Source organism: Apteryx mantelli, chromosome 2, assembly GCF_036417845.1.
Source record: "Apteryx mantelli isolate bAptMan1 chromosome 2, bAptMan1.hap1, whole genome shotgun sequence".
NCBI lineage: Eukaryota > Metazoa > Chordata > Aves > Apterygiformes > Apterygidae > Apteryx > Apteryx mantelli.
The window spans coordinates 2,737,599-2,753,152 of record NC_089979.1 but is presented as its reverse complement, the minus strand read 5'-3'; the positions used below and the strand labels follow the sequence as shown (position 1 = coordinate 2,753,152).

Here is a 15,554-nt window from a genome sequence, read left to right as displayed (position 1 = left end):
GAGCGATATGTCCTGTAAGGCTCAGGTGCCCTGGAGAGTCTCACGTGGAGGGGGTTGTTGACACTTGAATTCTTTTTTTTTTTTTTCTTTCCAGATCAAACTTTTGTTTCATGCAGTGCCTGGGGGGGATAACTGCCCTGCAGCAGTAGCAGTAGCAGATGTAGAAGAGAGTAACTACACTAACGCTCTTGCTACCTGTATTCTCACTGCTGTCACAGCACATCAAGCTGTCTTGGTGCCATCATTTCATCATGATGGCAAAGAGAGAAGCCAGCCCTTACCCCTCCTCTGTAATAAAGCAAGCTTGTATCGGTTGGGGTCTTTCTTTAGCATAGGGCTACAACACATGGTTGAGTCTTTGGGTAGTACTCAGCGAAGGGTAGGGATAAGCAGACATTCATGCCACCCAGTCATTAGGTCTTTGAAGGCACATGATAGCTGAATTTCTCTCAGTAATGTTGCTGATGGTGTCAGACTCTTTTTTTATAGCCAGAATAGTTGGCATCAGCATTACATGGCTTAGTGCATTCAGCTCAACCAGCTCTTCACCCCAATAGCATTGTAACTGATAGCTGTGGCTCAGTGGCTTGAATGTTCAATAGACAGCAGTGATTAGGAGGAAGTGAACTTTGGTAGTGCCCAAAGAAAGGGAAATCAGTCTCCCACCTCAAGCCATTTTGCTTTTGTTGGGCTGACAACAAAAAGGAAGTAATCTTTCAGCTTTTCTCAGTTCTTTAAAATATGATAAAGAAACATGAGCTTTCTTCCGTTTGGCTCTGTTTTTATTCAGCATCTAAGCTGAAAATGGTGATGTCCTTCCAGAGAGATCAACACCTTCAAATGGTGGTTCATCCAGCTGATCTTAGGAAGGAGCGAGTCATCTCTGGAGGTCTCTTCACTGCCTAGAGAGAGCCAACGTATCTAGTTTAGACTGCCTGATTCATGGGTGGCTGAAGTGAGAAGAGAATGATGCCCAAGAGATGGTAGGAGGCGGTGTATACTCTGAGGAGCTTGGAGAAGGGGAGAAAGAAGCAGCTTTGAACACGTTTTTATAAATGGAAACCCAGGAAACAGATAAGCTCAGTAAATTGCCCAAGTTCACACAGTGACTTTGCAGCAGAGCCAGGAGTTGAACACATGATTCTCAAGCATGCACTGTCCACAGGGTCAGTTCTGTGCATGTTTTATCCTGACTTCAGCTTGACCGTGACAGTGATGGAGAGACAGCCCATCTGGCTCAACATGAGGACAGTGAGGCTCTTGCAGGGCTGTACTGAGTGAATGCTAAAGTACTGAAGTGACTTTACACAGAGCTGGCTTGGTTCCAGCCAGGCTTACTACCTCTGCCTTAACCCTGGCAGTCTAGGCTTGTACTGACTCCTCCTAAGCCATTCAAGCATCCCTGTACTGCAGTTCTCCTGTGAACATGCTTTTTCCATTTCCTGAAGTAACCTTCTCCTTTCATGCCCTCCATCATTATTCTCAGCATCGGAGAAAGGTCCTTGGTTGGAGGAGTATCTTTGCTCAAACTGATATTCTTAAGATAGTTCCCCTGCAAATCCACCAGCATCCGCAGCTCGCACTCACTCCAGTGACACTGAATGACTGCACAGATCTGACCTTTAGCCTTAAAAATCCTGCCAAACTGCAGTGCTGAGTTGTTGCAAGCAGTTTTATTCGCCTAACTCTGGTGAAGCAGCCTGCTGATTTCTCGTTGAGCTGAGGCTGAAGGCAATGGGTTTCTGCAGGGAGAGGCATGGTTAAGTCAGGACAGAGTCGTCAGTCATAACGCACTAGTTATCTCAAGGGCTGGATCTCAGACTTGTGCCTTTACTTCTGGATGGCATCCCAGAGATAAGGAAGTAAAGCTACACTGCATGCTATTAAAAGTGTCTGTGTTTAGCTATGTTTAGAAGCATGTCCCTGCTATATCCCTGTCCTCATTTGTAAAGAAACAGAGCCAGTATCACAGCAGGATACTGATCACGATAATCAATGCATTGGATGAAATAGCTTTTATTTATTGAAACAGTTGCAGAGCTGCAATTGATTGCATGGGCATTTTTGAAGATGAATAATTAGAAATGATTGCCAAGAACTTATTAGCTTCTAGTCCCTGCTAAAATGTCCTTGACTGGCTAAGTGCAAAAAAGGACCAGACAGAGTTCCTCTGGTCCTCTCTCTGTCACAGATATTCAATATACTCAAGAAGAATTTAAGTGATAAACAGTCCTGAGACAGTGAAGTAGCAAGGGAAAGAAGCTTGGGGGTGCGAATTTTCTTGCTCTCTTGGGGTGAAAAATAAGAAAGATTCAAAACAATCTACCACAGCTTCTTGCTGCTCATTGCCATGACAGCAGAGGCCAAGTTGTATTTGTACCAAACTGATGTGCGTGTTTGTAACTGCTAGCTAGGAACTGCAACAAGCCCTTCCTCAAGCCCCTCTGTCCTCCTTACACTTCATCCTAGAAGGGTCTTGGAGGACCTCACCATTCATCATCTCCCCTCCTGTAAATGAACAAGGATACAGCCTGTTGTGCCAGGCCTCGGGAGTGATCCAACCTACCACACTTCAGCCCCATCTTTGCTACTGTCTTGCTGCACCTTAAAGAAAGGTATCCCTTGCACTCACCAGCCTCCCAGCATGGTGAAGAAGAGTCAATGAATTCAAGCACACTCTGTCTCCAAGCACACAGCCAGTGTTGATTTCCTGCTGATACTCGACTGTATTACTGTGACCAACTTGCCAGCGTTGTTTCTATAAAACAATAACATGGTATGCTCTAGAACTGAATTTGCAGCTATGGAAAGTGGTCCAGTGACCCAGCAGCTGATGCAAAAGAAAATAACTGCTATTTGGGAGGTCTTCCATTTCTTCCCAGCTAGTGGACTCTCCATCAGTGAGTTGAGTCGTGTCCTGCCGAAACCAGCAGGGCAAATTCAGAAAGGCTTCTCAGTCTTGCAGAGGATATAGCCAGTTAGATGGAGGCTTAGTGTGAGCAGACATCTCCCTGCCCTGGAAATGTGTGTTATGCTAGTTCTCTCTTAGGAATACCTTTAAGGGTCTATTAAACTCCCTAAGGCTCTCAGCCAACATGTAATGTTGTGCATCTCTGAATTTGGCCTTACACATTTCCTTGCAAGCCCCACATGCAGAACAACATCTAGTACCTCATTCTACCAACACCAGGTGTTTCATTGACAACAAAACCGGGAGAGTGTCACTTTTTTCCACCATCGGTGCTGTGCCCCTGTGAATGGAGTGATGCTCTTGTATCGCAAGTGTGTTCATGTTTACAGCTTGCTGAGGCTTGGATGGGGTTTGTAAAACAGATGCAGCTGGTGACAGCGACCCAAAGGATGCATTCAAGAAAAAACAGTGAGGAGCTTAGCTTCTCTTTGTGAGACCTCAGCTCTGCACAGCCTGCATTTCCCTGTGAATATTTATACCTTATCGATACACATATCGGTGCTCTCACCATAACAAATCAGGCCAAAGGATTGTATTGCCCTGTCCACTAATTTCTTGAAAGTGGCTAGATGGCTGATCCCTGTCCTGTGCCATCCGTGATATCTTTCAAGACATTACAGCACAGCAGTTGATGTTTCTGTTCGCTCTAACACCCCTCCGCCTCTGGTTTTGTGAGCAGTGATGGTTGTTCACTGGCCAGGAAAGATGGCAAGCAGACAGTACTGCACAGCCCCATCCTGTTACTGCTGCTGCTTCATCACTGCAGATCTCAAGAGGCACTTTAAAACTAGCTCTTGTTACCCCACTGCTCTCCCCCATATTGGCCACCTTCTGTTTGTGTTCCTGAAGATCATCCTGAAAAAATGTTCTTGAGCCTTGAGTTTGCCTTGCTAGAACTCAAGCATGCCTTGGGCAAAAGCAATCAGGCCTCAAAAGGTCCTGCAACAATCTGAGCAGTTTGCAGGCTCGTCCTGGCTCCCAGAGACCTCTCCAATCTGCTGTCAGCTGCATTCTGTTTTCCTGAACTCACTGACACGTGGTCAGGGGATGTGGGACAGGGTGGAAGGGGGATAGAAGGGTGGTGGCCTGCTGAGGTGTGGCCTTGCTTCTGGAGAAACCGAAGGGTGCAACTTGCCAAAATGTTTTGGTTTGTTTTTTTTCTTCTGTGCTACTGAGTTTGACCTAAACCACTTGAGAACAAAACTGTGTGTTGTTTCTCTTTCAACAGGTGAACATGGTTATTGGCATTCTGGTTTTTAACAAACTTGTATCCAAAGATGGAATAACAGATAAGAAACTGAAGGAACGGGCAGGGTATGCCATATCAATACATCTAAGTAAAGAATGAAAACGAACAAACAAAAAAGGTTGTGATCAATAACCAGGCAAGGAATCCAAAGAAAGATTGGAGACAAACTAAAAAGCGGATTTAAACTAAACAAAGCAAAACAAAACAAAACAAAAAAGGACCACTTGGTGTCATCTCTGTGTTCTGTTATTCAGTGCAGCAGAGACAAAAGCCCCAAGAAGCAGCACTGTGTTATTATGAAGAAGGGTTAGAAGTTCAGCTCTTTGTTAAAATGGCTTCAGACCAGGCTGATACATCCTCATAAAGATTAGGGGGAGCAAAGTGACTCTTCACACCAACTCCTAGAGACAACAGCTGGATCAGAGAGGAACATGCCGTTGCAGAGTGTGGCATGTGGCGTGGGCTGTGTGACAGGGAAGTCGCGTCTAAAGGCTGGCAGGTTGCTGAGAGGGACAACAAAGGTATGAAATGCCTTGCAGGAAAAGGTGTTTGAAGGTCTGAGAGTGAACAGATTAGTAGATGGATGGATGAGTAAAAAGAAAGACTGGTAGGTAGAGAAAGATATGTGTTCTGCTAGAAAAATTTCTGATGTTCTTTATCTTTTCTGCAACCACCGCCCCAGCCACCACCCCCAAAGTCCCGGGTGTGTGAACTGTTTATCTTTGTAGTATAAATTGAAGAAAATATTCCACAGCCGTTATAAGTGTGATTTCACTGGGGGAGCCAGCAGGCAGGGCCTCAACTACCGCACAGAGCTATCTGTTGGCTTAGCACCAAACTCTGCTGACAAGGGCTATTTTGTCGCTAGCTCCAGCAGGATGAGAATTCCCTTCGTCTTTGTTTCTCTAAACGAGGCTGCAGCCTGCTCAGACTTTATCCCTGGGCTATGCCATGCTTCAAGCAAAGACAGAAATGGCACACTGACGCTTTAATTCAAATCAGAGCATGGAAACTGTACAGATCAGCCCGGCTGCTGATGCTAATACATTACATTCCACTGTCTTACCTGGGTTGCTGTTGCAGTCAGAGAAGCTAACTCCTTACCTGCAGTTAAGAAAGACTGCTTGTTTAGTTGATGGTGTTTGTCTTGCTTGGGTTGCTTGTCAGTTGATAGTGTTTGGTTTATCACTGCGAAAAATGATTGTACTTTTGAAGCAAAATGTTGTTTGCAAAGAGAGAACAAGGAGAGCAAGAAGTATTCTGGTGCCTCCATGTATGGCTACAAGCGCAGCCTAAAACTTTAAGAGGAAGAGCAGCCTGTTTTTGAAGAAAATGTGTCTGTGTAAGTGGAGGAAGCATAGATACCTGCTGTATTGTGTACTGCACTCCAGGGCTTCATAGAGAGAACAAGCAACTTAATCGACTGTGGTCCTGCAGGAGTCTTTGGCCCTAAGATGTCTCAGAGGGTTGTAGTAAAAAGTACAGTGAAGGTTAAATGTTCCTTTCGTTGCGCTGCTGAGTAGCTGTAGTGAAAGTAATTCTTCACAGAGTGACGGCAGCGTAACTGAGGGCAGAAGCTAGCTCCCACCTAGCGAGGGAAGAAAGGGAGGAACCTGCGGAGGCTCATGCTTTGAGCAGCAGTGTTGAGGTGTCCATGTGGTGTAGTTCCTCAGGGCAACAAAGTGAGGAGTCTCGGTAGGAGCAGCCTTCCCAGCTCCACAGCCTACAGCCACACATTTTCACAAGACACTTTTTTATTTCTTGTTTTTTTTACTGAGAGTAAAGGCGTTGCTTTGCCGCAGATGCTGAAGCTTGGCCACTCACCGCAAGTGCTGGAGGATCCTTCTTTAGGGCTAGCGGGTTCAGGTGCCTTTACCCTGCAAGGCTGGTGTTAGAGCAGCCACAGCTTGTCCTTCTCTTACACCAAGACAAAACCAGAAGTCCGAGTGGTGCCGTGGTAGTGATAAGAGGAGACTTGGGCTGGTTTCGATGAGCAGAGAAGTCTGTTGCTGCTGAGTTGGAAAGGCACATGAAGTGACCTTGGCACATTGCTTTAAACAGCTCCTAATGACAGGGTGCTTTATTCTGGATGATGCCTTCTTTGCAAAGAGAGAACTCAAGTAAATAATACCCTAACCCCAGGCAGAGTCAGTAGCGAGATAATTATATTTGAAAGCAAACATTGAAATAAATCATTTATTGGATTAGCAAAGCAGTGAGCTACTGTCTCTCAGTCTCCCTCTTTCTCTCTCTAAGCTAAACTGCACACAGAATACCCTTATTTAATACATGTCAGCTGGTTATTGATCATATTCATAGTTATACTTTGAAAGCAAAACCTACAAAACAAAAAAAGATCCTTTTTCTGATGTTCTTTGTTTTTTCTTTCTTTTCTCTTTTTTCCCCCCTCTTTCGTGTCCGTGTGTGTGTGTGCAGTACTTTTAAGCCTTCTCTGTGCTTAAGTGATTTTGCCGATTTTGTTCTCCTTTCGAAGAGCACCCACCGAGAATGCTGAAGTGCTTTTGAGAGCTCTGGTACCCCCCTCCCTTTAGCTAGCCGCTTCTGGCCTGGGCTTGGGAACCGTGTTGGAGGGTAGATCTGAAGATAATCGGAATGAGTAACTGCCTCGGAGATATTTGGATCTGAGGAGATGGTATAAAGAAACATTGTGTTTCCTTTAGCAGAGGCAAGAAGTATGGTTCAGTGTTGCAAAAACGAAAAGAAAAGAAAAAAAAAAGAAGAGAAAAGAGCTGTTTAACACAAAGAGAAGCCCAGCACACATATTGTAGCGTAGATCGGTTGACACAAACAAATCAGTGCTAACCAACAGTTATGGCAAAATAATACCTGAATCACAGTAGGTCTTGCCCTATACTTAACAGGGAAAATAGCTATGATTATTGTGTCATATCTGTCAGAAAATGTTGACTTTCTAATGGCAATGACTTTATACATGTTCCACAAAACCAGGCCTTAGAAAGATGGGTATGGTTATACTGACAACTGGATCAACACACAAAACTGCCCTGAATCCTGTCTGGGAACAAATTGTGTACTAAAGCTAGGGAGAAAATCGTGCAACTGGCTTCCAGCAGATACTTGCTTGGAATTGTTAATCAGTTCCCCATGGCTAATCTGCCTCCTTTTGCGGTCAGCTGCACAGAGAGCATTCGAGCTTTATTGACGTGCGTGCTACTAAAAGCAAATGTTTTAATGTCGTATGCAGGAGCCTTTAAAATGAATTTTAAATTTATTCAGCCGGCATTTATTCCAGAAGCATTTGTGTGCTCACGCAGCCAGGGAACAAAAATGAGACTATAGGGTATATTCACAAAGGCTAATTTTAGCCTGCTGAGTTTAATCTCCCTGGGCTTCCTCTGTAGCCACTGGAGAGAGACAAGAGCCTAGTTTAGTTGTTCCAAGTTGCTCCTTAGAGCAACTTTACTTTTTTCCTCTCTCCATTGATTACAGAGAGGACTTGAGAAAGTTAGCCCCAATATCTTGTGTGAAATACTCTCTACTTGACTGTCCTGGTGGGGTGTAACAGAGCTGGATTGTCAGTGCCTAGAGAAAAAAGTAATTGGAAAGGTAATGACTACATTAAAGTAGGGACAGATTCGTATTGCCTTTCATCTGAGAGTGTTTCATGTTGGAAGCAGTGTTCCTGCTCTCTGGGCCGTGCATGGTATAACGCACTATTCAATAAAGGGTAGCAAAATCCAGGCTCCAGTGAACACTCCAGATGAGTCCATGAGCTGCTTGTGGATATTTAGGAAAAAAAAGCTAATTAAATGAATGCATTATTCACTGTGATTATTTCATTAGCTACCATTTCATACATACATGCACCAATATAAACCTTCTACAGGAATTTAGTGTATTAACAACCCCTTGCCCCCAACAAGAAGACATTAGAATATAAATGCATTCATATTTGTACTTACTGCTTACAGCTTTCCGCATAAATACACCCAACAGCAGTTACAGTTGTGTGTTATAGTGGTCTTTTGACCAGTTTTTTTGTGATTCAGTGTCATTCATGTTTTTTCTGGTATAGTTTTCCATCAAATTCCTTGAATCAATCTACTTTCTTTTTGCTGCCTATCTCTGCCTCTCTCTGTCTCTCTGCTTATCTGTTCTTTGTGGCTCATAGGTCTGGGGATAGACCATCTTTTTTAATGGTCTTGCACTTAATGCCTCTCAAGACCCTCTTTATCTTTGGTTCAGCCATTGTTCACGCTGGATTTACACCATTCTTCCTTGAAGATATGTATCTATTGACACAGGAGCTAATTTTCGCTGTGTCTCAAGGCTGCAAGTTGCTGTGGGATGCCTTAGCTACAAGTCATTATTCTGGAAGGAAGTAATGGCTTATGTCACTGTAACTGATTAAAAGACCAATCGATAGCCACTTAACAGTAAGCTCACATGACCACCAATAATGCTGTGTTGGTGTGCATAGGGATGTCCTTTTTTCAGTTTAGACTGAACACAGCCATAAAAGTTAGGAAACAATCAGTCAAGTTTTCTAGTCTCTCTCCCAGGCAGGGTAGGGCTGTAAAAGCCCTACGTTTGGTACTTGCAAACATCATCTCTCACCAGCTGCACTACCATTACCTAGGAATAACAGACCTGCTGTCCCTTGCCAATGATGTTAATGTCATCTCTGATATTAGGCTGTTTGTGTAGGTCTGTAGGATGTTCTGCTGACTCCTACCCATTTCCTAGACCAGGTCTGATGTGGAAGCTATGTATCTGCACTTACTAGGCAGTGCATGCAAATTAATAAATTTGGGGAAGAAGCATGGTCAAGCTAATGTGGCCTCTAGGCTCCTGAGATAGAGCTGACTTATCAGCTGGATGGGTTCCTACTCACCAGTACATGTCAGCTTCCAAAGAATCAGATGGGCATGCCCTTTACTGGTCCCCAAAGACCCAACCCACAATGGCCTGTGATTTATCCCATACTGAAAAAAAGAGAGAGAGACACCTATGTGAGCAAGTCTCAGGGTTAATCCCAAAGATGTTATCAGCTCCAAAACAAGGTTCTCCACAGACCTGGGAGAAGAAATCACTCAGACATATTCAGCCCATTCACCTCCCTTCAGGACAGTCCGACAAAACACCTGAGCTCATGCTTAACTTCAAGGACATAGTCCCATTTGCATGTGCTTCATCATAGATTAAGTCACCAAAGAGTGGCCCATTTCCTGTTGTTGTCAGCTGCCACATAGGTGTCCCCACCAGGGTGAGGGTTAGCACGTAAAGGCCAATGGATAAAGTGCCATCTATCCCTTGCATTGCTTTAGGAAACAAACTAAGCAGACACAGTCCCCACAGCCCTACTTCTTGCCTTCTACTGTACAACCCTGCCACCTTTCTTTTTTCCGAGCCAAAAGGCCGGAAGGGAAAAGAGCAATTTCTCAAAACAAGCCAAAAGAAGGCAGTGGAGATTGGGAGAGCAGTACTGGCTTCTCTTCCATGGGTGCCAGAGAGAGACACCCTAAATCTGGCAAAACCCTCACCAGCACAGTTCCACCCACTCCAGCGGCACCAACACATCTCTGAATCGCACATTTTCCCATTTCCTGCATCTGGAATGATACAGATGAGAGAGTTTTATTCCTTCCTGTCTTTCATTTCTCTTTTAAAACTGGGTATGGTTGGTTGGTTCCCTTTCTTTGTTCTTTCTTCCTTTCTTTCGTTCTCCTTCTTTTGGCTTCTCTTTCCCTTTCCTTTCTACGTTTGTGTTCATGAGCAAAGTGTTTTGTTTTGTTTCAGTCTTTTGATTTTAATTGCAGTCAGATGGCAGTGCCCCTTTACGGCATGACGCTCAAATGTTCCAAGTGTGGAGTAGTTTCTTCTGCAGAAGTTTCGGCCACAGCCACCAGTAACGCCATGTTAGTTCCTCTAATTTCAACTTCTTTTCTTTCTTTCTTTCTCACTTTCTTTTTTTGATTTCCCTCTTTCATTCCCCTCCTTTGCCAACCCCTGTTTGTTTTCTCTCCCCATGTCCCTGCCCACGTCCCCACATCCCCACCTCTCCCTGACCTCATTCTGTGGGCCGTGAGTAGTGTAGGGTTCCTGAAACATCCCTGGAACAAAAGTTGATGGGCTGGATCCTGCAAAGCACTTTAGAACATGTCTTTGTTTAAGCATGTGAGCAGCCCATGGAAGACAATGGGACTGTTCATTTGCTTAAATTTGGGTATACGCTTAACGCCCTGATGCAGTTTGGTTCTTGGAGTTACAGACTTACAGGTGTGGTTCCCATTGATTTTGATGGTAGAATATTAGGGCCTCAAACTCCAGTTTAGCCGAACACTTAAGCGTGTGTTTGAGTCTTTGACTCCAATGAGACTACAGAGGACTGAGTACGGTTTTAGTGAGCTGGTGACTCACCCCTACCTGTTTTCTTCTTAGGCAGGGCTAGAGTTAGGTTTAATACCTCATAGGGCTGTCAACACTCCTGCGGTCCTCTGAAAGCACTTGCAGTGAGATCTCAAAATCTTAAAGCATTTCATAGCTCTGAGTTTCGAAAGTCAAATGCTGTTAGATCTCTTCTTAGATGCAACTGGAGTTAGTAAAAAAAAAAATTAAATTGTGAAAATGTCAGAGCTTCGTTCTCCTGCAGTAATTGTTGCTATTTATATTGTTGGCTTTTTTCCCAAAGGTTAAGGTAGGAGGGGTAGCAGGGAAGGGAAGGTTTATCTTTCTTCCTTCCCCTTGTGAAATTTTATTATTTACATCATTTCTGGGTAATTCTATAATTTGTTTTAAATGTCTAAAGTAATATACAATATATAAAATGTGTGAAAGAAACAGTCTCAGAGTTAAACATTTGCAGTTTGTAAAACTCCTACCTTTGATCAATCTAACCAAAAATGAACAGTTGAGAGCCAAAATTCAGAATGTAGAAATATAAAAGAAAATCAAAACACAAGTTTTTTCATGATTTTTTTTTTAAACTGGACCATATCTAGAAAATGTGTTAGGAAGAATGTATATTTCTGAAAAATGACCAATTGTCATTAGCAAAAGAGAATACTTGATCACCTATATTAAGAGTTAAGATTTTCTATGAGATGCAAAAGCTAAACAAAATCTCATTTATTTTTCACTGCTGAACGTTTTGTTTACCTTTTGCGATAGTGCCCAGCTGAGATGGTGAAATGGAGTTAATCCAGATCACATACCACAAGTCTGGAATTAACAAGTCACTGCACTTTGGTTTTCCATGTCTCCAGAGGAATGTTTAAACCAGCAGAAGCCTTACTATTAATAAACCAGACTGTTAAAAGCATTCAGTTCATAGTAAATTCCTTTAAAAAGTAAGACAATGTCAAACCCTTCTCCTATATTGTTTGACATTGGCCTGTCATAAATCACATACTCTGATTCATCTTCAAATCTGGAAAAAAGGGATTTGAAATACCAATCTCTTGCTGTTTTAATTTAATTGGTTCAATAGAGATTGGAGGTGTCTTGTAAAAGCTTATGCCCTTTTTTTTCCCAGAAGATAGATACTTTAAATGATTAATGCCAGTGCTGGTTTTGTTGTATATCCTGAAGTTTATTGTGGTCTTGTCCTTGCAAAAAGGCAGCTGAGTAATAGATAAATTAGTTCACCCAGCCCTGATCTGACCCTTGTCATCCGCTTCATTCTGCAGTTGAACTGTTGTTTTTTTTTCTTCCTCCAAATCTATTGTAAATGAGATTGTCAATAAGGCAAAACTTTGACTATGCTGCATGTCGCTACTACCATTCCACTGGCATTGATCCCAGACTTTGGGCCAGCTTTGCCATTTAGTTTTGAAGTTTTCTAGTGGAAATTAGATGCCGTAAGGATTCCTGACTCTTTCCTGACATGGAGTTAGCCATAGCTGCTTGGTAGAGAGCACATCAAGCATGTTACTGTGTTGTTCCTGCTGGAATTATTCAAGCCCCCTCCAGCTCTCCTCCTGTAAGAGCCGTAGGTTTCAGAGGCTCATCTCTGGGATAGCATGGCATGAAAAGATACATATGACTTCTTTTTGTCAATTTTTTTGGCTTTTGGAAATCATAGCAGTTTTGAGCAGCACATTATGGTAATCTCTGTGTCTAAGGGAGAAGGGTCCAGAGAAGGGTATTTGAAACCTTTGGATCTCTCTGACCTGTTAAATGTAAGCCAGGCTTGACAGCTGTGTGTTAAAAAAAAAACCCTCTCTCCCTGTGGTCTGGTCTGGAGTAGATCCTGGGCACATTTTGCCTTTGAAAAGACCTCTTTTCCCACATTTCCTTCCTTTTAATTGCTGCATGTACAGTAGCCTTAGCCTGTGAAGTGGTACCTTGTAATTCATTTGTCTTTGCCACCTGTGAAAAATTTTGATCTGAGACTGGAATAGCTAAAAAATGTCTCAAGGACATGCCATTTCTTTATATTTGCTGTGAAAGAGGCAGTCCACTGCAGAAACCAGGAACTGCTGATGGATGGAAGGAAAGAAGGAAGGAAGGAGGAAGAAAGGAAGGGATTCATGTCAGGCAGTGCATTGCAAAGATGGAAACTCAAGTTCTGACCATAGGGAAGAGACTAGGTGTACTCCAAGACTAAGGCTCTGGCACAATTTACTCAACTTGAATCTGTCTTGGAGGCAACCCAGGCAAGGGTCTGTCAATGTCAGGGAGTCCTTATTGCCCTTCTTATGCATCGTCCATCTTGCATCATCAGAGGCTTTTGCATCAAATCCTCCATGTAAGGGGTTTGCTCTTATTAGGGGTGAATAACCAATTAGCCTGCCCATAGCTACTTCGTTACCTGCCTGTCTAGCTCAGAGGTATTTGATCTCCTGTTCTTCTAGTCATATGGTTCAGATTCCAGCAACTGGGAGAAGAATTACCTTCGAGAGAAAAAAGAGAATAATGTCTTGTGTTTCTGTGCTCCTCATGCATGGAAACAGCATGCACAGCAGTCCTTCTTTGCTAGTTATGGGTTTCCTTTCTTGGTAATATGGAAACAACATTAAAGGGAGTTTCTCTAAAACTGTCCCTAAAATTCCGGCAACGCTCATGTTCTTGCTTTTAGGAAGAATAGAAGTAAGAGAAGGAATAAACTGCAAGAGAAGGAATAAATTAAATCCTTGTACAGTGCTTTTCCTGTGCCAGAAATGCTGTGAAATAGGAGTAGCAAGGTCATTAGAATGGCTCTCCAGAATGGGAGCTGTCCCCTCTGAGCAGCATGTGAGGAGCAACCCCTTCATCTTGTGTTTTAAGTCTCCCTGCCACCTCCCTTTCCACAGCTCTTCTCCGGGAGCTGCTTTCCGAGTTGTAAAGATATTCTTCCTTCTGCTGTTTCTTTAGCTTGTGGTACTGGCTGTCCTGTCAGCCTTGAGTAATGAGAAGAATTGATCGCTTACCTCTTTATAATGGCTCTTTACGTCTTTGTTGACATGTACTGTGTGTCCTTCTCCTGCTTGCCCTTTGTCAGGGCCCAGGCCTCTTAATCTTTCTTCACGTAGATCTTTGTTTACGGAAACCTTTTTCTCTTTCCATCACTATCCTCCACATTCCATCAGTTTATCCTGTTTCTTTTGCAAAGATGAAGAGTCCTAAAGCCACCAGCTAGTTAAAGAACAAAACCACAATTAGCCTTTGACGTTCTGACCAAAGACCATGATTTGTTTGCTTCCAGAGCTGGGTCTCTTAAGTGCTCTCGTCCTCAGATTAAGTTTTTGTCACACTAGATAAAGCTTTGGGCAATATTACCGTGTTTCCATGTTGTCACATGGCATTGTAACAATACATGGTTGTGTTGTGATGTGGCATTGCCATATCTCAAGGTAACGCCATTTCTCTGTGAAGCGGCAGGAACATGGGGTGGTGGGGAGGAGCAGCATGACATGACAACTGTACTGCTGAGTAACATTATTATGCCATGGTCATCACACAATAAACTAGCATCATGCTTCAACAGTGCAGCATAATGATCTTCCCTTTATAACATTACTGTTATTCATAATGAGTGCTGTGATCTATGGAACAAATAAGAGGAAAAATGCCTACTTCATCTGCCAGCTAAAGGGGTTAGTCCTTTGTCTCAAGCAATAGAAATCCTCGGTTCATTGATCACAGACAATCCATAATGAAGAATTATTAAGTAATCACAATGTCATCAGATAACAAATCATCATTTCATGTTGCATAGCACCATAACACTATGATGTTCCTTAGGTCCTGAAAGCTATTCTGCAACCTTTTAAGGATGCAAAGTACCTCTTGAAAAAGGGACAGACCAAAAGGTGGCAGAAGTACAAGGTCTGCTATGAATTCAACTCACTGCAGGTGGAATTAAGGGCAATGTCACAGGAAATCCACTTATCTTCCCCTGAGTTTTCTTCTGAAATTTCAGGCTTGATATGATTTTTTTTTTAATGGAACTTTTTTGCATTTAATATTTCAAAAGCTAAGCAGAGCTGTGAAAGTGAAATTAGAGTAAGTTATAGTCCTATGACCCATTGCCATCTGCCGCCTGAGAATAAAGATTATGCATTAAATGTCAGCCAGCATTTCCATAGCATTTGTAAGGGATGAATACTGTTGAGTTTTCAGCACCTATAAGATGAATCACAAAGAGATCAGAAAGTCAGGCCATACTCATAGCTGGTGTAAGTCAGCACATCTCAGTTGGGAAAATTCTGATTTACACCACCCAAATATCTGGCATAATGCTATTTTCATCATCTGAGGTGGGAGTGTGGTGAAAAGAGTACTGCTATTAAGGTTGCTAATTATGGGGTCTGCAGTGAAGTTGACTAAGATGTCTTGTTTCAGAGGAAAGTTAAACAGTTTGTCTGTATGGAGACACATAGAACATGGGGCTAGAAAGGACTCACTGAGTCCAGGATAAGGACTGCAGAAGCTCTGAAGGGATTCCAGTGTAGTTAGGGATAATTGCATCTGCATTGTGGAGAACAAATTCAGACTCAGCCAGTTCCTCGTTAAAGCATAATTTGCTGGAGCAGGTTTTGAAGCCAGTGCGTTGAATTCTAGCTTCTTGCTAGAATGAACCAACCCCAAATCCACATCTAAATCTTGGATCTAAATCAAAATGATGATTGTCAATTTGATGTTGCAGTTTTGGTTCAAAAATGGAAAACCCAGTGCAAACTATAGATCATTAGTCCAGACCCTTACTTATGGGTCAAATCCATTCTCAGATGTGATTTTCAGATTTCATGTTTTCATGTTGGTGGTGGTAATGCACATATCTGTATTTGTTAAGAGTATTCTGGGAGACCAGATAATTCCAGGAAACAGAGTTGTCTGATAGGAGCTGCTCTAGCAGCCTCTGTTTATTCT

General features: G+C 42.9%; 1 protein-coding gene across 1 annotated transcript in view; it reads left to right on the top strand.

Moving 5' to 3' along the window:
* The window catches only part of ADGRB1 (adhesion G protein-coupled receptor B1), a 206,502-nt gene that overhangs the window by 163,298 nt on the left and 27,650 nt on the right, over positions 1-15,554 (top strand). Inside the window, exons 23-24 of the mRNA XM_067290107.1 lie at positions 4,200-4,285; positions 10,022-10,120. Of these exons, the coding sequence (XP_067146208.1) occupies positions 4,200-4,285; positions 10,022-10,120 (185 nt within the window). The remainder of the gene's footprint in view (positions 1-4,199; positions 4,286-10,021; positions 10,121-15,554) is intronic.